The 14,397-nt window shown below is 34.8% G+C and overlaps 2 protein-coding genes across 2 annotated transcripts; one reads left to right on the top strand and one right to left on the bottom strand.

Moving 5' to 3' along the window:
• Positions 1 to 3,647: 3,647 nt before the first annotated feature.
• Positions 3,648 to 10,469, top strand: LOC147763380 (uncharacterized). Its single transcript, XM_087003566.1, has 2 exons — positions 3,648 to 3,906; positions 7,495 to 10,469. Exons 1-2 carry the CDS (start codon positions 3,829 to 3,831, stop codon positions 9,394 to 9,396), a joined length of 1,980 nt encoding a protein of 659 aa, XP_086859692.1. The 5' UTR covers positions 3,648 to 3,828; the 3' UTR covers positions 9,397 to 10,469.
• Positions 10,470 to 10,787: 318 nt separating this feature from the next.
• LOC147763379 (uncharacterized) lies at positions 10,788 to 13,958 on the bottom strand. Its single transcript, XM_087003567.1, has 3 exons — positions 13,731 to 13,958; positions 11,971 to 12,784; positions 10,788 to 11,625 (listed from the first exon to the last, which is right to left on the bottom strand). Exons 2-3 carry the CDS (start codon positions 12,775 to 12,777, stop codon positions 11,299 to 11,301), a joined length of 1,134 nt encoding a protein of 377 aa, XP_086859693.1. The 5' UTR covers positions 12,778 to 12,784; positions 13,731 to 13,958; the 3' UTR covers positions 10,788 to 11,298.
• Positions 13,959 to 14,397: the final 439 nt, after the last annotated feature.

The raw sequence follows: 14,397 nt of genomic DNA, 5'->3' as shown, positions 1-14,397 counted from the left end.
TATATTGTTCTGAAAATAACGAAATTGCCCTGTCTATAAAAAGGTGCATTTCTGTGTAATATGAAGTCACACACGTATTACTCAAATAAATGCTGTAATGCTGTTTTCAAATAACGCAAATAACAATTCTGGACCATCCAGCTACACCTTTTCCTTTAACAAAAACTATCTTTAAAAATATTTGTTTCACAATAAGTCGTCGAGGTGCAGGCTAAATGATGATAAACAGAATATTTGGAATATCGTAATTTGTCATCAAGACATTTGACATCTGGGGCCTCCTTGAAGCGGCTGCCATAGTGGCTAGTGACAGAGAGTCTGAGACAACGTTATTACAACGCACTACCCAAGCCCTGGAGAAGGAAATCCCAAACCAGCAAGACTTTGATATCCTAGTTAACAAATATCTAAGCAGTATTTAGGACAACGAATATCTTTCCCCAAATTTAGCTCAACCAGTTTTTACGTGCACACAGGGTTGCGATGCTTGGACTGATATACTTAAATCTTGTGAAATGGGTTTATACAATATTTTTAATAATATGGTGAGTGCTGTAGAAAAGTTGGTGCCAGCTATTTAAGGTAGGCTGTACTTCTAGACCATTGTGCTTCACATCTTTAGAAATGTTCATATTTAGAATAAGACAATAGATTATTGAAAGTAAAATACATTTATCACTGCGCCTGCGTCTCTTACGTTTAACAATTTTTTCCATTTGTGAATAACAATAATTATATCAACAAAACATTGAAAACTGCATTTTTATACTGGAAAAAGTATTCACTTTTGAATTATGTTCCAAGACTTATAATTGAATCGATCTATTTGCGCATTTTAATACCGAGTATTGTTTCTAAGTCAGAGAAGAACTTCATCAGCTGCGATATGTAATAAGAATAAAGTAATTTTTTCTTCAATATTTAGCTGTTGATTGTAGAAAATATTACTTAATTCGAGTAAAGTTTTGGCAAACATAGACGATACCATACATTATTGCTTCTCAATGTTTGATAATTACCATCATATGTTTGTATGAGAATGAACTTTTTTCTTTGAAAAAATAATATTAAAATAGGGATGTAGATGCCTTTATTTCCCTATATCTGTTGGTTAACACATTTAAGCGTACATTAATTTTAAAAATGTGTGCCAACTGTGCGATCTTAAAAAATCAAGGACGAGTTCCATTTTATTTGTAAAAAAAGTCGTTTGCGCAAAAATTGATAAATACATCTGGTGAAAACCTGAACTTTAATGTCCAAGCGTAAACGATACAATGAGCACAAAACTTTGTCCATTTTACTAGTAGTACAGATAACTTTTTTCTGTATTATTTGTTTGGTAGAGATATAACGTTTGTCTTTATGTCCTATATGCTGATAATAACTACGACTGATGCCTGTTAAAAATAAGTAAAATGCATTGGAGGCAGTACGTATTCCAATTAATGGATTTGAAAAACTTCATCTGTTTTCCAAACTTGCGACTCTAAAAAAAATGCCTTGATGGACCTTTAACGCCAACATTCTTTTTTTATATACTTTTACAACAGTGGCAACATGTTAATGACTTACTAATCCTTCGTTGAATAACATGTGATACCGCTTAAATTAGGCGAGCTTACATCTAGTACTTCTAAAATACAAAAGCCCTTATATATAAGCAAAAGTGCTATCATTCTAAAAAATCTTGTCTATTAGTTTACATATAATAAAATATGTATAATTTGAAATGAAAGGAAAAGAACAATAACAAAAGCTTAGGTAAATAGAATTGTGAAGGGAAATATAGAAACCGAATTGCTTAGAGCCAAGACTTGTCGAAAAGTGGTAAGATTTAACTTGAAGCTAACAATTTTCTCATCTTATTTTAACAAATAAACGTACATAAACTTTAAGATAAGTAGGCTTTGTGTATATGAACGATATGTTCAATAAGCGCTTTATTGCGACATACAAACAACATATAGGGTAGGGTGGGACAAAAAGCCCATTCGGGGCAAAAAGACAAAATGACGCAAGATTTTGATACACGTGACGCTACGTCATATTCCGCATAGCAGATGACGTGCGTGCATCAAGCCAAAATCCAGTCCCACCAAAAGGTATGTATTTTACAAAAACATCTTTGCAATTTTGCCCCTATTTTTCTAACTTTCACCCTCACTTTAAGGCCGGTGATAGGGTTAAATACGCTTAAAATCATGTTTTTGAGTTTTTTGTGTGTTTATATTAATCAAAAAAGTATCTAACGTTGCATGTAATAATTTTTATGAATTTGCATCGCAAAATGTGTCTTTTGATGAGTTTTTCAACCGGCACGCGCCCCAGTCAGGCTGACAACTAAGCCACGCCTCTGTTACTAAGGGCCGTTGCCATGAGGGGGTCGGAGCACAGTTAATGAGTTATAAGCCGATTACGTGTGCGGTAATAGGTCATAAGTCTTACATCAGCTTAGCAGCGAAGAAGTCTAGCTAGTACACTATGGGGAAGAGAAAAGTTCGTGTTAAAAGTCCATTTCCAGAGGAAAGAAAGAAATTTTTGAAAGAGAGTAGGGCCTATGCGTGGCGGTTGGGGAAAACCGGTCCTATTTGTTCAGTCGGATAACTGATTTCTGTATACCTAATAAATGGGTGAAAGAGTTAATCGAATAGCCTAAATTAATTGACAGATGAAAGAAAAATCGATAAATAAATTTAAAAAAACGCTAAAAAGGATACTTTTAGCCTAGCTCTTAATTTTTGCGATATATATCGGCGAGCGTATCTGCGACACGTTACGAAACCGGAAATGATTGTTGGTCGCCGTTTGCAAAAGGTAAATTTAATGTTGACAAAATAAAATTTTATTCTCGAAGATATGATATCATGGAGCTTGAGAGACACGCGAAAAATTGTGATGTGAATGGCCAAACGAGAGAAATCCAAGCAAGGGTTGACAGCATGATTAAAACAATAAAAATAAAAACGCATGTTAGCGGCTTTGCATTTTGCGATGTTTGGAGAAAAACAATTTCAAAATCACTGATCAAGCGAGAAGAAAGAGTTCAAAATGTATCCAAAAATGAAAATCACAAAAAGACTCCGAAAATAGTCAAGACAAGCAGGTAAAAAGCAAATAGGGTTTAAGTGTCATGTGTGTAAAAATAAAATATTTATTCAAAAGCCTTCTCTCAGCCACTTTTACCGCTGAATCTTGTGCAGCTGAGCGTCTCCCCTTTATCTTAGCTGGCATTTTGAGAGAGACCGCTCTGAAGTAATCACTGGATTTTTCCGTTGATCTGACGATTACCAAGTGCCGTGCAAAATAATCCTGCAGCGTTACCCGTCAAAAAACTCTTATTAACACAAGTGACGGCCACTTGCTCTCGACAGACAGTTTTATCTGATCACTTTGCCGATAACTACGGAAGCCGACTGGTGCCATATGTTGAAAAAAAAAATTTTATCTCGAAATTTCGAGATAGCATTTTGAAATTTGAACAAAAAAAATTTTTATCTCGAAATTTCGAGATAGCATTTTGAAATTTGAACAAAAAAAAAATTTATCTCGAAATTTCGAGATAGCGTTTTGAAATTTGAACAAAAAAATTTCATCTCGAAATTTCGAGGTAGCATTTTGAAATTTGAATAAAAAATAATAATAATAATAGATAAAATACCCACAATGCATGAGGGATGTGAAACCGGAACTACACGAGAAAGCCACATGCTCTACATTCATATTCATCTTAGCCTATCTGTTATGCCCGAAAAAGCTGTTTTTTTGTAGAGTCACATAAATTTGACCAAAGGGACTCAATTATTTCTGCCAACGGGAAGTAACGATATGGACCAGGATTTGGAAGACTTCATGAGGGGAAGAGGGATTAGCGACACCCAAATTAATAAGCTATTGGAAGAAAAGGTATGTTTAGACACGTTTAGCAGCAGAATTTTTTGGATTTAAAGGAAGCACTACTGCAGTAGTTAGAATCCTATATCGTTATATCCTATATCGTTAGAAACCTATAGTATATTGTAAAAATATACCAGTAGTACGTGTTCTTTCCTCAGAATGGAGTGCATACATTGTACTGGTACTACATGTAGTACTCCCATTGGGGGTAGTGATCACAGTTCACGGGAAGTAAAATTCACAAATCACAGTGAATAAAAAAAACTAAAAATTTCGAGTCATAATTATTGCATTCCACGAAGGTCACAGAATAAAAAGTTGCATTCATGTGTCAGGGAAATGGGGAGCTTCACAGATGGGACCCTTGTTTACCTCTGACATTGATAGCTGAGCAAGAGATAAAAGGCACTCTGAACTTTTTGTTTTATTATACTGATTGTCCACCAAATTATTCTAGAATAACCATCTCGGTGTTAATACAAACATGTCAACCATTGACGGACCTATTCCCATACATTTTTACGCAATGACACAACCAGCCATCCAAGGCTCCTATCCAATGTTATAATTCAGGGCTCAACATGGCCAGAAATGTGCAGCATTCACGCGATACGCGAGGGCGCAACAGTAGGGCTTCACGTGACTCAACTAACCAATCACAGCACAAGAATGGCATCGCACACAGACTCTGTGATAAGTGCTCAGCCCATTGTCAAGTAGTGTTAGTTCATGGTAACAAGCGTCTGATATGTGCAGAGAAGTTATTATTATAATATATATTGTTCTTATTGTTACATTATTAAATCTAACTCTGTATCCAAGTAGTAACTATACTGTACCAAGTCAGGTGCTGATGATGTGCAGAGGTCATATATTCCAGTATAAGCCATTACCACTGATCTATAACTTTTATTTTTGTTTAATATGTTATTCGTGAAAGAGTTCATGAAAGATTATTTTAAGTGGTTAAATCGTGATCTTATTCTTTTTATATTCAAATAATTGAATAATGTGGGTAAAATTGGTCTTCCACTTCTTATTTGCATTTTTCCTTTACTACAAGATTATTTTGGAACAGTTGCAGCATTAAAAATTTTAATAAATAGCAATCTGAAAGAAGAATTTTGCATAATTATTAAATGATGATAGGAATTTTGGATTAAGAGATTAGTTAAATACTGAGTAGTGATATGGTCAGTCAATTTATGTTGAATCTGATAATATGATTGAAAATACTGATTTAATTCTTGGCCTTGCACTGGGCAGTTGTACATTTGTGGCAAGTGCTCTTTTTGGACTCCATTGTACAGTGGTAAAAAATCTTCAATTGCCATGAAATTTTTTCATCAGACTCTGTATGGTGCTGCTATCTGCTGGTGCTATCGGCAACGAATTAATTTGCCTTTGTTTCTGAGTGGATTTACCGTCTAAAATCACTATTACTGAAAATATTTGCGCTTTGCTGAGGGTAGGCTAGGCAATATACGGCAAACTTCTTAATACGTGTGTACAACAGAATTTTTTAAAAAACCCTAGCGATTTTTGGTCAGGAGTTGCTTGAATCATAGCACAGCGTTTCTGTCTATCGGCATCAGGCCATTAGTTTGTCAATTCTCACGAATTACCCACGAATCGCGAACCCATTCATTTTCCTATGGCAATCTAGCAACTCATTAAAAATGCACGCATGCGCAGTGGGCTAGGCGTGACGTCATGCAGTGCATTTCTGGGGATGACATAGGTACTGGCATTACTTGCCTGGTGCAAAAAAATCTGATCAAAAAACACCTCACTGACTTTTTTTATTTTATATCCATTGATGTTTTAGTGCTCTCCACAATATACTCTCACTCCACCCTCTATATCTCACATTATAAACAACCCTTTATGCATTAATTTATTTTACTGATACAAATGTTGTTCTCCAAATTTTTGGTGTGTTTATTCCTCTATATGTGAGTGATGTTTAGGCAAAAAAAAAAAAATTAGGATTAAAAAAATAATAATTTAGGAAAAATAGTAAAAATTAGTAAGCATCTGGGAAGGACGTGAAATGGACATGGAATTTTAACTTTCAACTTTAACACCAAAACTCTGCTCTGTCTGTGGAGATATTCTAAAAATCAAAGCAAAATATAAATATTTGATTATTTCTCTTTCTAAATATGTGTAAAGTGTATTTCCAAAATTTTTTTTAATTTGAAAATTTTGCAGATCTATATAAAAATCAAGTAGGCATCTGGGAAGGACACATTTGGGAAGGACATTTTGTCCATTGCTAAAAAAATGTGAAACAAGGCTAAATAGAAATATTTAATGATATATTTACTGTACCAAGATAAGTTTGATGAATGACATCAAAAGTAAGCAGAGTCTTCTATGATCATATATTTCATCACCAAACATTTTACTATTTTTGGCTATGATAAAAGGTCTCATCTTCTATGATTATAATTGAATAGTATTGTGACATTTTATAGTAAGTCTAACCAAATTCATTGATTAAAATTTTATATATTGTCTAGATTATAATAATTTCAAAATTATTCATTCAAATGAAATGTTTCAAAGTTAAAAAATATTTGGTAGATAATTTAAAGTTCTAGATTATCTTGAAAGACATAAGGGTTTGGGTGTCATTGGTCACATGACCTCTTATTGTCCTATCAAAATGCCTCATGCCCTAACAAAATGCTGGGTGTTATTCTGAAATGATTATTAATTTTTATTTAATTTCTCATTGAAATGTTTCTTATTAAAATTTCTTTCATGGGTTGTTGACCCATGTCATGTTTGAGGAGAATGTGAAGTGAAAAATTTTTAGCTTTTGTATTACTGAGAAAGCTTAAAAAATACCGGTAGGTACCAAAATCATCTGGGAAGGACAAATTGATATTAATTAATCCATTATTTCCTAATTAAATAAATTTTCATCAAATGCTCTTGGCCAAATATGGGAAATAACCTATATTAAATGTCTTAAGCCTTTATTATTAGAAATGATCAATATTTTGAAAACCATATCAAAAATAAAAATGTCCTTCCCAAACATTATTTTATAATTTTTCCAGATAAAAGTGTCAATAAATCATAATTAATCATCAAAACCTAAAAATTATTTTGGATTCTGGTGTCTTGGGATGTCTGATTTCAGAAATTGTAAGTTTTGTAAGTAGCAGTCTTTTTTTAAATTTTAAGGTCTGCAGACCAAATACCACGGAATGGCCCTTAAATAAATTTTTAAAAGCACTCCACACGCCACAGGCAGCAGTGACCTACTTTTGGTATGAAGCATGTGTAAACAACTATGACTGTGAAAACTAATTACTGTAGCCATGTATAAAATTATGTGGTCTGTGCCACAGTGTGGACACCTTCAAATGGTGCAAAGGCAAATGTATTTATATAACAGGCTGAGATAGTTACACTTTATCTTAAAAATACATAGCCATTCCACATTTTGCAATTATGGCAAAAGTAATGTATTACTAAGTGGCTTAGCTGTGAACAGCCTTTTAAAGATACAAGTAAATGTTTTTGTGAGTGTCAGTGTACATACCATTTCCCTCCATTAATAACATTCCTTTTCTATTGCAGATGGACAAGGCTGTGATAGAAGTAGCAGATGATGCCCTGTTGTCAGCATTTATACCAAAACAAGGGGATAGGATTGCTATCAAGCAGTTTTGTCGTACCAGTAAAACCAATGCGTCAGTGAATGCAAAGAAGAACACACTGTTGAGTTCCTTGAGACAAAAGCTTCATTATTCTCAAAAAAGTGAAAGAATGCCAAACAAAGTCACAAATTTAGGCAAGAATAGTAATGCAATGAAGGCTACTCGCAAAATTGAAATTGGATGGCTTCACTTCGATGATGACAGCTACAAGCAAGTAAAGGGGAAAAAGGGAGGTGGCAGTAGGAAGGTTGATATTTCCAAGTCTGCTAAAAAGGGAGAAATAATCGAAGAAGCAGTGAGGAGGTTTTTTCCTGAGGGAAAGTCAAAACTGGGCTCAGTAGAAGACTTTGACATTAACCTGATGAATTTTTCAGAGGAAATTATCACCACTGATGTCACTGTTGGGGAAATGTATGATAAAACTGGTATAAGTCTTTTACGGTTTTACATGGCAACAAAGAGGCGTCAAAGTCATGAACCAACATCCTCTCGGAGCCCATTTTTCACATCCAAGGAGGAACAAAAAGTGGTGACACCTGCAGAAACAGAAAATCCATCAACAATGCCTATAGAAATGTCACCTGCCCAAAAGAGTGATATTCAGGATTCACAAGATTTCCTTGATTCGCCAATATGCTTTGAGGGTCATTATACTGATGGTGAAATCTCCTTTGATATACCAGTACACAGTGAAATGCCAATACTCACAGAAGCAGAAAATGCTACTGCTGTGGTGGTAGACGATGACACCATGCCACAGAATGAAGGGCCTTCTGTTGTGTCTATGGCCGCATTGAATGATGCAACAACTGAAAAAAGTCCATATTCTGTTGAAATGATAGTTCACATGGGGACATCTTCCTTCTTTGAAGTTATGTCTTACTTTAAAGATCCTGAAATATCAGATAAACTCATAACAATCACCAGGATTCTAAGTAATGGTGAGAGGGAAATAGCAGAAGATACTGGGGGAGTTCTCCGCGACGTGCTGACTGAATTTTGGCAAACTTTCTACCAAATGTGCACGGTTGGTCGTGAAGTTAAGGTTCCTGCTCTACGCCATGACCTAGGTGAAACTGAATGGCAGGCAATTGGCAGAGTCCTTCTGTATGGGTTTAAGTACACTGGGTACTGGCCTATCAAGCTTTCAAAAGCATTTCTCTTTTCAGTCATCTGTAGTAATGAAGAAGAAGTCAAATCATGCTTGCTTGAAGACTTTTGGAAGTTTGTTACAAAACCAGACATGGAGGTTCTTCACCAGGCCTATGAAAACTACACACAAGTTGATGAGGATGAATTATTGGACTGTCTAGAGACATATGAATGTAGAGCAAAACCAAAAGAAGACAACATCAGATCTGTAATCCTTGAAATTGCACACACGCAATTGATCCAAAAACCAACATTTGTTGGTAATTGCATGAGGGAATGTCTCTTGGATGCAAAGATTAACCCCAACAAAATTGAGGAAATTTACAGCAATGTTTATCCCACTTCTCAAAGAGTGATCAAGTCTTTCAAATTTCCTGAGTTTATGGATGCAATGGAGTCAGAAGTTGCAAAGCACATTAAAAGATATGTCAAAGATGCAGATGGTGACAAATTAGGACAATTCCTAAGATATTGTACAGGATCAGATCTGTTAACAGTGCCGCAGATTTCTGTGGAATTCTCATCTCTCACTGGTTTTCAGAGGCGACCAGTAGCACGCACATGTGGGTGTGTCCTCCAACTTCCAAGGCTGTACGAAACTTACATGGACTTTAGGTACGAATTTGATAACATTCTAAACCAAAACATATGGGTTATGGACATTGTGTAAGCTACAAACTAAAGAAGAAACTAATGCCTCGATATACATGTAGACTGTCCAAAAGTGAAGCAGTATTAATATCTGGATTGTGCCTGGTTGTTTCTGACTTTTGTTGAAAAGGGAAGTTGACATTTCATGGTCATTAAGGTAAATGGGACGTGAAGCTTACTCTAAATATGATGTTGAACAGAGCTGCAGTTTTTCCTTGTTTTTGAAAGTGCATTAAGCCTGTTTCATTTTACACTTGTACTGCATGTAATGGCATCCTTCTTTTAGTCAGCGAGGATTTAAGACACTTGGTTTATGTCTGACAAACATTTTTATACTGGTTTTTATGTTCATATGTGTAATTTTCATTAATAATTTTCTCTTGTGATCAAACATTGATGATAAAAGTGTGATCATGCTACAAAACATAATGAACTGTTGGTTTTAAAAGTGCTTTGTAAGTTTATGCAAGTTGCAAGTGATTTGTCTATTTTTGTTGACACACCAAAGAAGTACCCTTTGTTCCATGTTGTTAAAACATGTTATGGGCGTTGTCATAATATTATATTATAACCTTTGTGCTCTGAACCTCACTGTTCATGTCTCTTGTTGATGGAATGGAATATCCATATCCTGGTCAGTCTGATACATATAATGCTTGTGTTTTTAATTTCTAGTTTGATTAAGCCAAATTTTCTGCTTTTCATTTTACACTTATATTACATGTTATGGTAGAGCTCTTTTGGTTAACCAATATTTCAGACACTTGGCTGATATCCAATAGAGATATTCTAATATTGCTTTTAGACACTTGGTTAATGTCTGACAAACATATTTTGATATTGATTTTTATCTTAATATATATGTGTAATTTACCATAATAATCCTTTTCCCTTGTGATCATACAATAATGATAAATTCAAAAGTTTAATTTCTGAATCACAAAAGAAGTGTCTTTTGTGCATTGTTTTTAAAACATTATGGATGTTTTCATTATAATAGCAATCTTTGTGCTCTACACCTGATGGTAGACTGGGTGTTTTTCTTTTAGTTAATAAAAGTTAGACTAATAAAATGATTTTTTTTCACTTTTATTTTTGTTTTGGGGTCAATTATAGAGTAAAAGTTGAATAATATATTGGATATCAATCCAAGGATCAAACTGTGGGTTAAAGTTTCATGCCAGGTATGTGTCATAGTGCAAATACTGAGAGAACTATTAATTTTACTGTATCACCCAACTATTTTTCAACATACATGCACTAGCGCTTTATATTTAAACATGAAGAAGAATGTTACTCTCAAAAAAAAAAAAAAAAAAAAAGAAAAAAGAAAAAAAACAGCATTGTCAGATTACCTTTACATAAGTTATTCCCAAACAAATTGCAGAAAAAATAAATACATGACTGTAATTCAAAATTATCTAAAATGTTTATTTCAAATCCTGATGATAGAAGTAGGACTGCGCCAGACAATGAAAGGATTTTCAATGGAATGTTCACTCTTGATTATACATGTTCTTTCTAAAAATTACATCAGCAAAAGTCAGTTCTATATGTTTATGTTGAAGTTCTAAGGTAAGTTGACTTTAATATTATGTCAAAAGGTAGTCCATGCAGTATGTTTTTGTTATGCTTATTGAAAACTGATTTAAGTCATGATAGTGACTTCATAATAATAATAGTAATACTAATAATAACCGGCATACTATTAAGTTTATCTCAGCAAAAATACTGATGTTCTGTGTCTTGTTGTACTGCATGGCCTGCAGATTTTAAGGCTGTTCTGTTTTTACACTGTATTCATTATTTGTTATCATGAATAAAGCTTATAAGTAACATGACTTGATATGCATTGATCATCAAGACTTCCCTGAACAATCATTGTTACTGCGACACAGCTGATATGTACCAATGCGACACACTATAGATCCTGTCGAATAGCTAATCGCAATGCATGGTAAACCTGCTGTGCCTCCTGTACACTGGTAGGAAAGTCCAAAAAAAGTTCAGCCATGTAAATATTGAAGAGTTCAAATAATTCTTCATCACAGGGAAGGCCATCCCTGAAGCTGCATTCGGTGAAACATGCTTCGATATGTCCTTGGTTGACTGGTCGCAGGTAGTCTCGTCGGCCATACAATTCTGGCATAGAGAACAGAACGATTGGTCTTCCATTGGGAACATTCTGATTCTTTGTGTGTCGTATGCGGTGACAGTTCCATACAGACGTGACCCTATCCAGATCAGTCTATTATAAATATAAAGAAAAAGAATTTCAGGCTATTTTGTTAATTAGCATACAATTTACCACAACTCAAAACTGACATTACTTAATATTGCAGTCACCATTCAACTACACCCTGATGATTATATGCAGTATTGTATTTGGAGATGTTTTAACATCTAAAACTATTTAAAACATTAAAACTATTTAACGCCATTATGTGAGATTAAAACAAAAAAGAAATGGATTCTCGACTCTTAGAAAGACCCAGTAAATATAAGAAGCGCTAAAGTTAATTATGCATTACCGACAATCAATTAGTCTCATTTCAGCAGCCGAAACAGATAGAACTATAAAATGCTTTAATACCTGGACCAAAGTCATGAAGCAGAATTGGACGAGGCTTGTGTCTAGCAGGTCTCCTGCAAAATCCCCAACATCCTTCAATGCTTTCAGAACATCCATCCAAAACTGTATGCATTCTTTACGCAGCATACACCAGAAGGCTTCAATCCGCTGGTTGTGAGTGCTCCGCCCATAAATAAAGCTATTCTGCTCCGACAAGAACTCTTGCATCTGTGCTACAGGACCGTTCTCGGTTCCCATGTCTCCTCTGACTAAATTTGGGCATCCTTCCATGGCACTCACTGCTTCTATGTAATATCCAGCAATTACTTTTGGGTCGCTGCTTGTGCGATATACGTTCAACCAAATCACCTGACGAGAAAACCCATCAATACATCCGTTGATGCACAAGCCATAAGTTTTCAATTTGTCATATGAGTGTAGGTGCCACAAATAGTTTGGTCCTCGCGCAAAGTATTCTCTTCTTTTGAGCCTGCCTCTTCTCCTAAGTTGCAAACCATCAGGATCTATGATCTTCATTATTAAATGCACTGTGTCTCGCTGGACTGTCTTGCCTGCTTGCAAACACTTCGAATGCATCCATCTGTATCCATGCATATTTCCACTTTCATTGATCTGATCAATAATAAAATCTGCAACCTCCAAAATGTCTGTAGAGTGTTTGCGTCGGAACAGACATTGTTGGCGCAACCGTCTCTTCAGTGTCCTGAGACTTAAGACGATACGGTGATTAAGAGCAAGCGCATACAAAATTTCCTTGTAGCTGAGCCCAAGCTGGAAATACGTGGTGATAATAACTTGCTCGTTCATTGTTTATCTGTAACGAAAAAATAAAAAAGATTTTTTCATGACAAAGTACTGCTTGAACTTTGTTCGACTGGTAATTGTGGTGCCTACACCAATGATTATTAAAATAATAATGAGTTCAAATAATATTGATAATAACTTGTTGCAACAATGTACTGGCAAACTGTTGGGGCTGTAAACCTTAAACAGAAAATTACAAAAGGGATAATTAAGGACATTTAACCCTTTGCCCAAAACTCCTTATTTACTGCCTTACATGCATTCTTTTGGGTAATAAATAAATCTTCAGTGTTCAGTGACTAAATTTTTTAACATTTATACATGTAATTTCACGGGTAACGTCATATTTGCGATTTTGGGGTAAAAACTAGAAAATCGGTTCTCTTAAGATCACCATTTCAAGGGCGATTTAATGACACCATTTAGTACTCCAAAACCCTGCCAGCGATTTTTCTTAAAAGCCTTAGTTCAGATTTTATCGTTGATAAAGCAAAATGACACCTTTGTTTACTTATAATCTGTACTCAAGGCCTCATAGCTCTATAATAAAAGCATTTAAACCAAAATGATGACACGGGATTGTAGCCTACATATATAAACTCCTGGTCAGCTCTAACAATTTTGTGATAAAATCTAGTTCAGGGACGAAATTACTCTTCATACCGATTGCTAATAAAAAAATACAAAGGTGTTAAATTGACGATTAAAGCTTTGAGTTGCCTATGCTATTGAATATACATCGAAAAGAAAAAATATAAATACCGATATTTTACATTTCCGGGAGTTTTTTCATTGTTTCAAATCTGCACAAAGACAGATGCATTATTGAATAATTGGATGCAGGAAAAAACTCTTTCGTTATTAGGATGATAACAAAGGGTTACAATGTCCTTAATTTTAAAAACAAGGCGGAAAAGCTATTTTGACAACTGGTTTAAGTGTTATAGTAATCTCACCTGTCATCCCTCTTTCCCTCATAAATTCTTCCAAGCCCTGGTCTATATCTTTCACGTCCCGTTTGCTGAAATAATTGAGCCCCTTTGTTCAAATTCAAGTGACTCTACAAACAAAGCTTTTTCGGGTATAACAGATAGGCTAAAATGAATCCTTTGAATGTAGAGCATGTGGTTTCCTCGTGTAGTTCCGTTTTCACATCCCTCATGCATTGTGGGTATTATTATTATTATCATTAATTTTTTGTTCAAATTTCAAAATACTATCTCGAAATTTCGAGATAAATTTTTTTTTGCTCAAATTTCAAAATGCTATCTCGAAATTTCGAGATAAAAAATTTTTTTGTTCAAATTTCAAAATGCTATCTCGAATTTTCGAGATAAAAAATTTTTTTGTTCAAATTTCAAAATGCTATCTCGAAATTTCGAGATAATTTTTTTTTTTCAACATATGGCACCAGTCGGCTTCCGTAGATAACAAAGAAGGAATCTCTCAGGTAAAATTACTCGTTTGCCGAGGAAGAGCCATTGAAACGTTCAAATGCAACTTCACACCTCTTAATTGCGGTTACACGTAATCGCCTTTGTTAGCTCTTCCTTCTACATATCCTTGACACCCTACTGGGCATCACTAGGCTGAACCCTCTCCAGAGCTGTCAATCAAAATGGC

Source organism: Lingula anatina, chromosome 2, assembly GCF_051362555.1.
Source record: "Lingula anatina isolate TDL-2025a chromosome 2, LinAna3.0, whole genome shotgun sequence".
Lineage (NCBI taxonomy): Eukaryota > Metazoa > Brachiopoda > Lingulata > Lingulida > Lingulidae > Lingula > Lingula anatina.
The sequence above is the reverse complement of the archived record's forward strand: the minus strand, read 5'-3'. Positions and strand labels throughout refer to the sequence as shown.

What these genes read in the sequence shown, in the direction of transcription:
- LOC147763380 (XM_087003566.1), top strand. Translation starts at nt 3,829, where the DNA reads ATGGACCAGGATTTGGAAGACTTCATGAGGGGAAGAGGGATTAGCGAC. An exon ending in ATAAGCTATTGGAAGAAAAG is followed by an intron (nt 3,907 to 7,494) that starts GTATGTTTAGAC and finishes TTTCTATTGCAG; the next exon opens with ATGGACAAGGCTGTGATAGA.
- LOC147763379 (XM_087003567.1), bottom strand. Translation starts at nt 12,777, where the DNA reads ATGAACGAGCAAGTTATTATCACCACGTATTTCCAGCTTGGGCTCAGC. An exon ending in GCTTCATGACTTTGGTCCAG is followed by an intron (nt 11,626 to 11,970) that starts GTATTAAAGCAT and finishes TATTTATAATAG; the next exon opens with ACTGATCTGGATAGGGTCAC.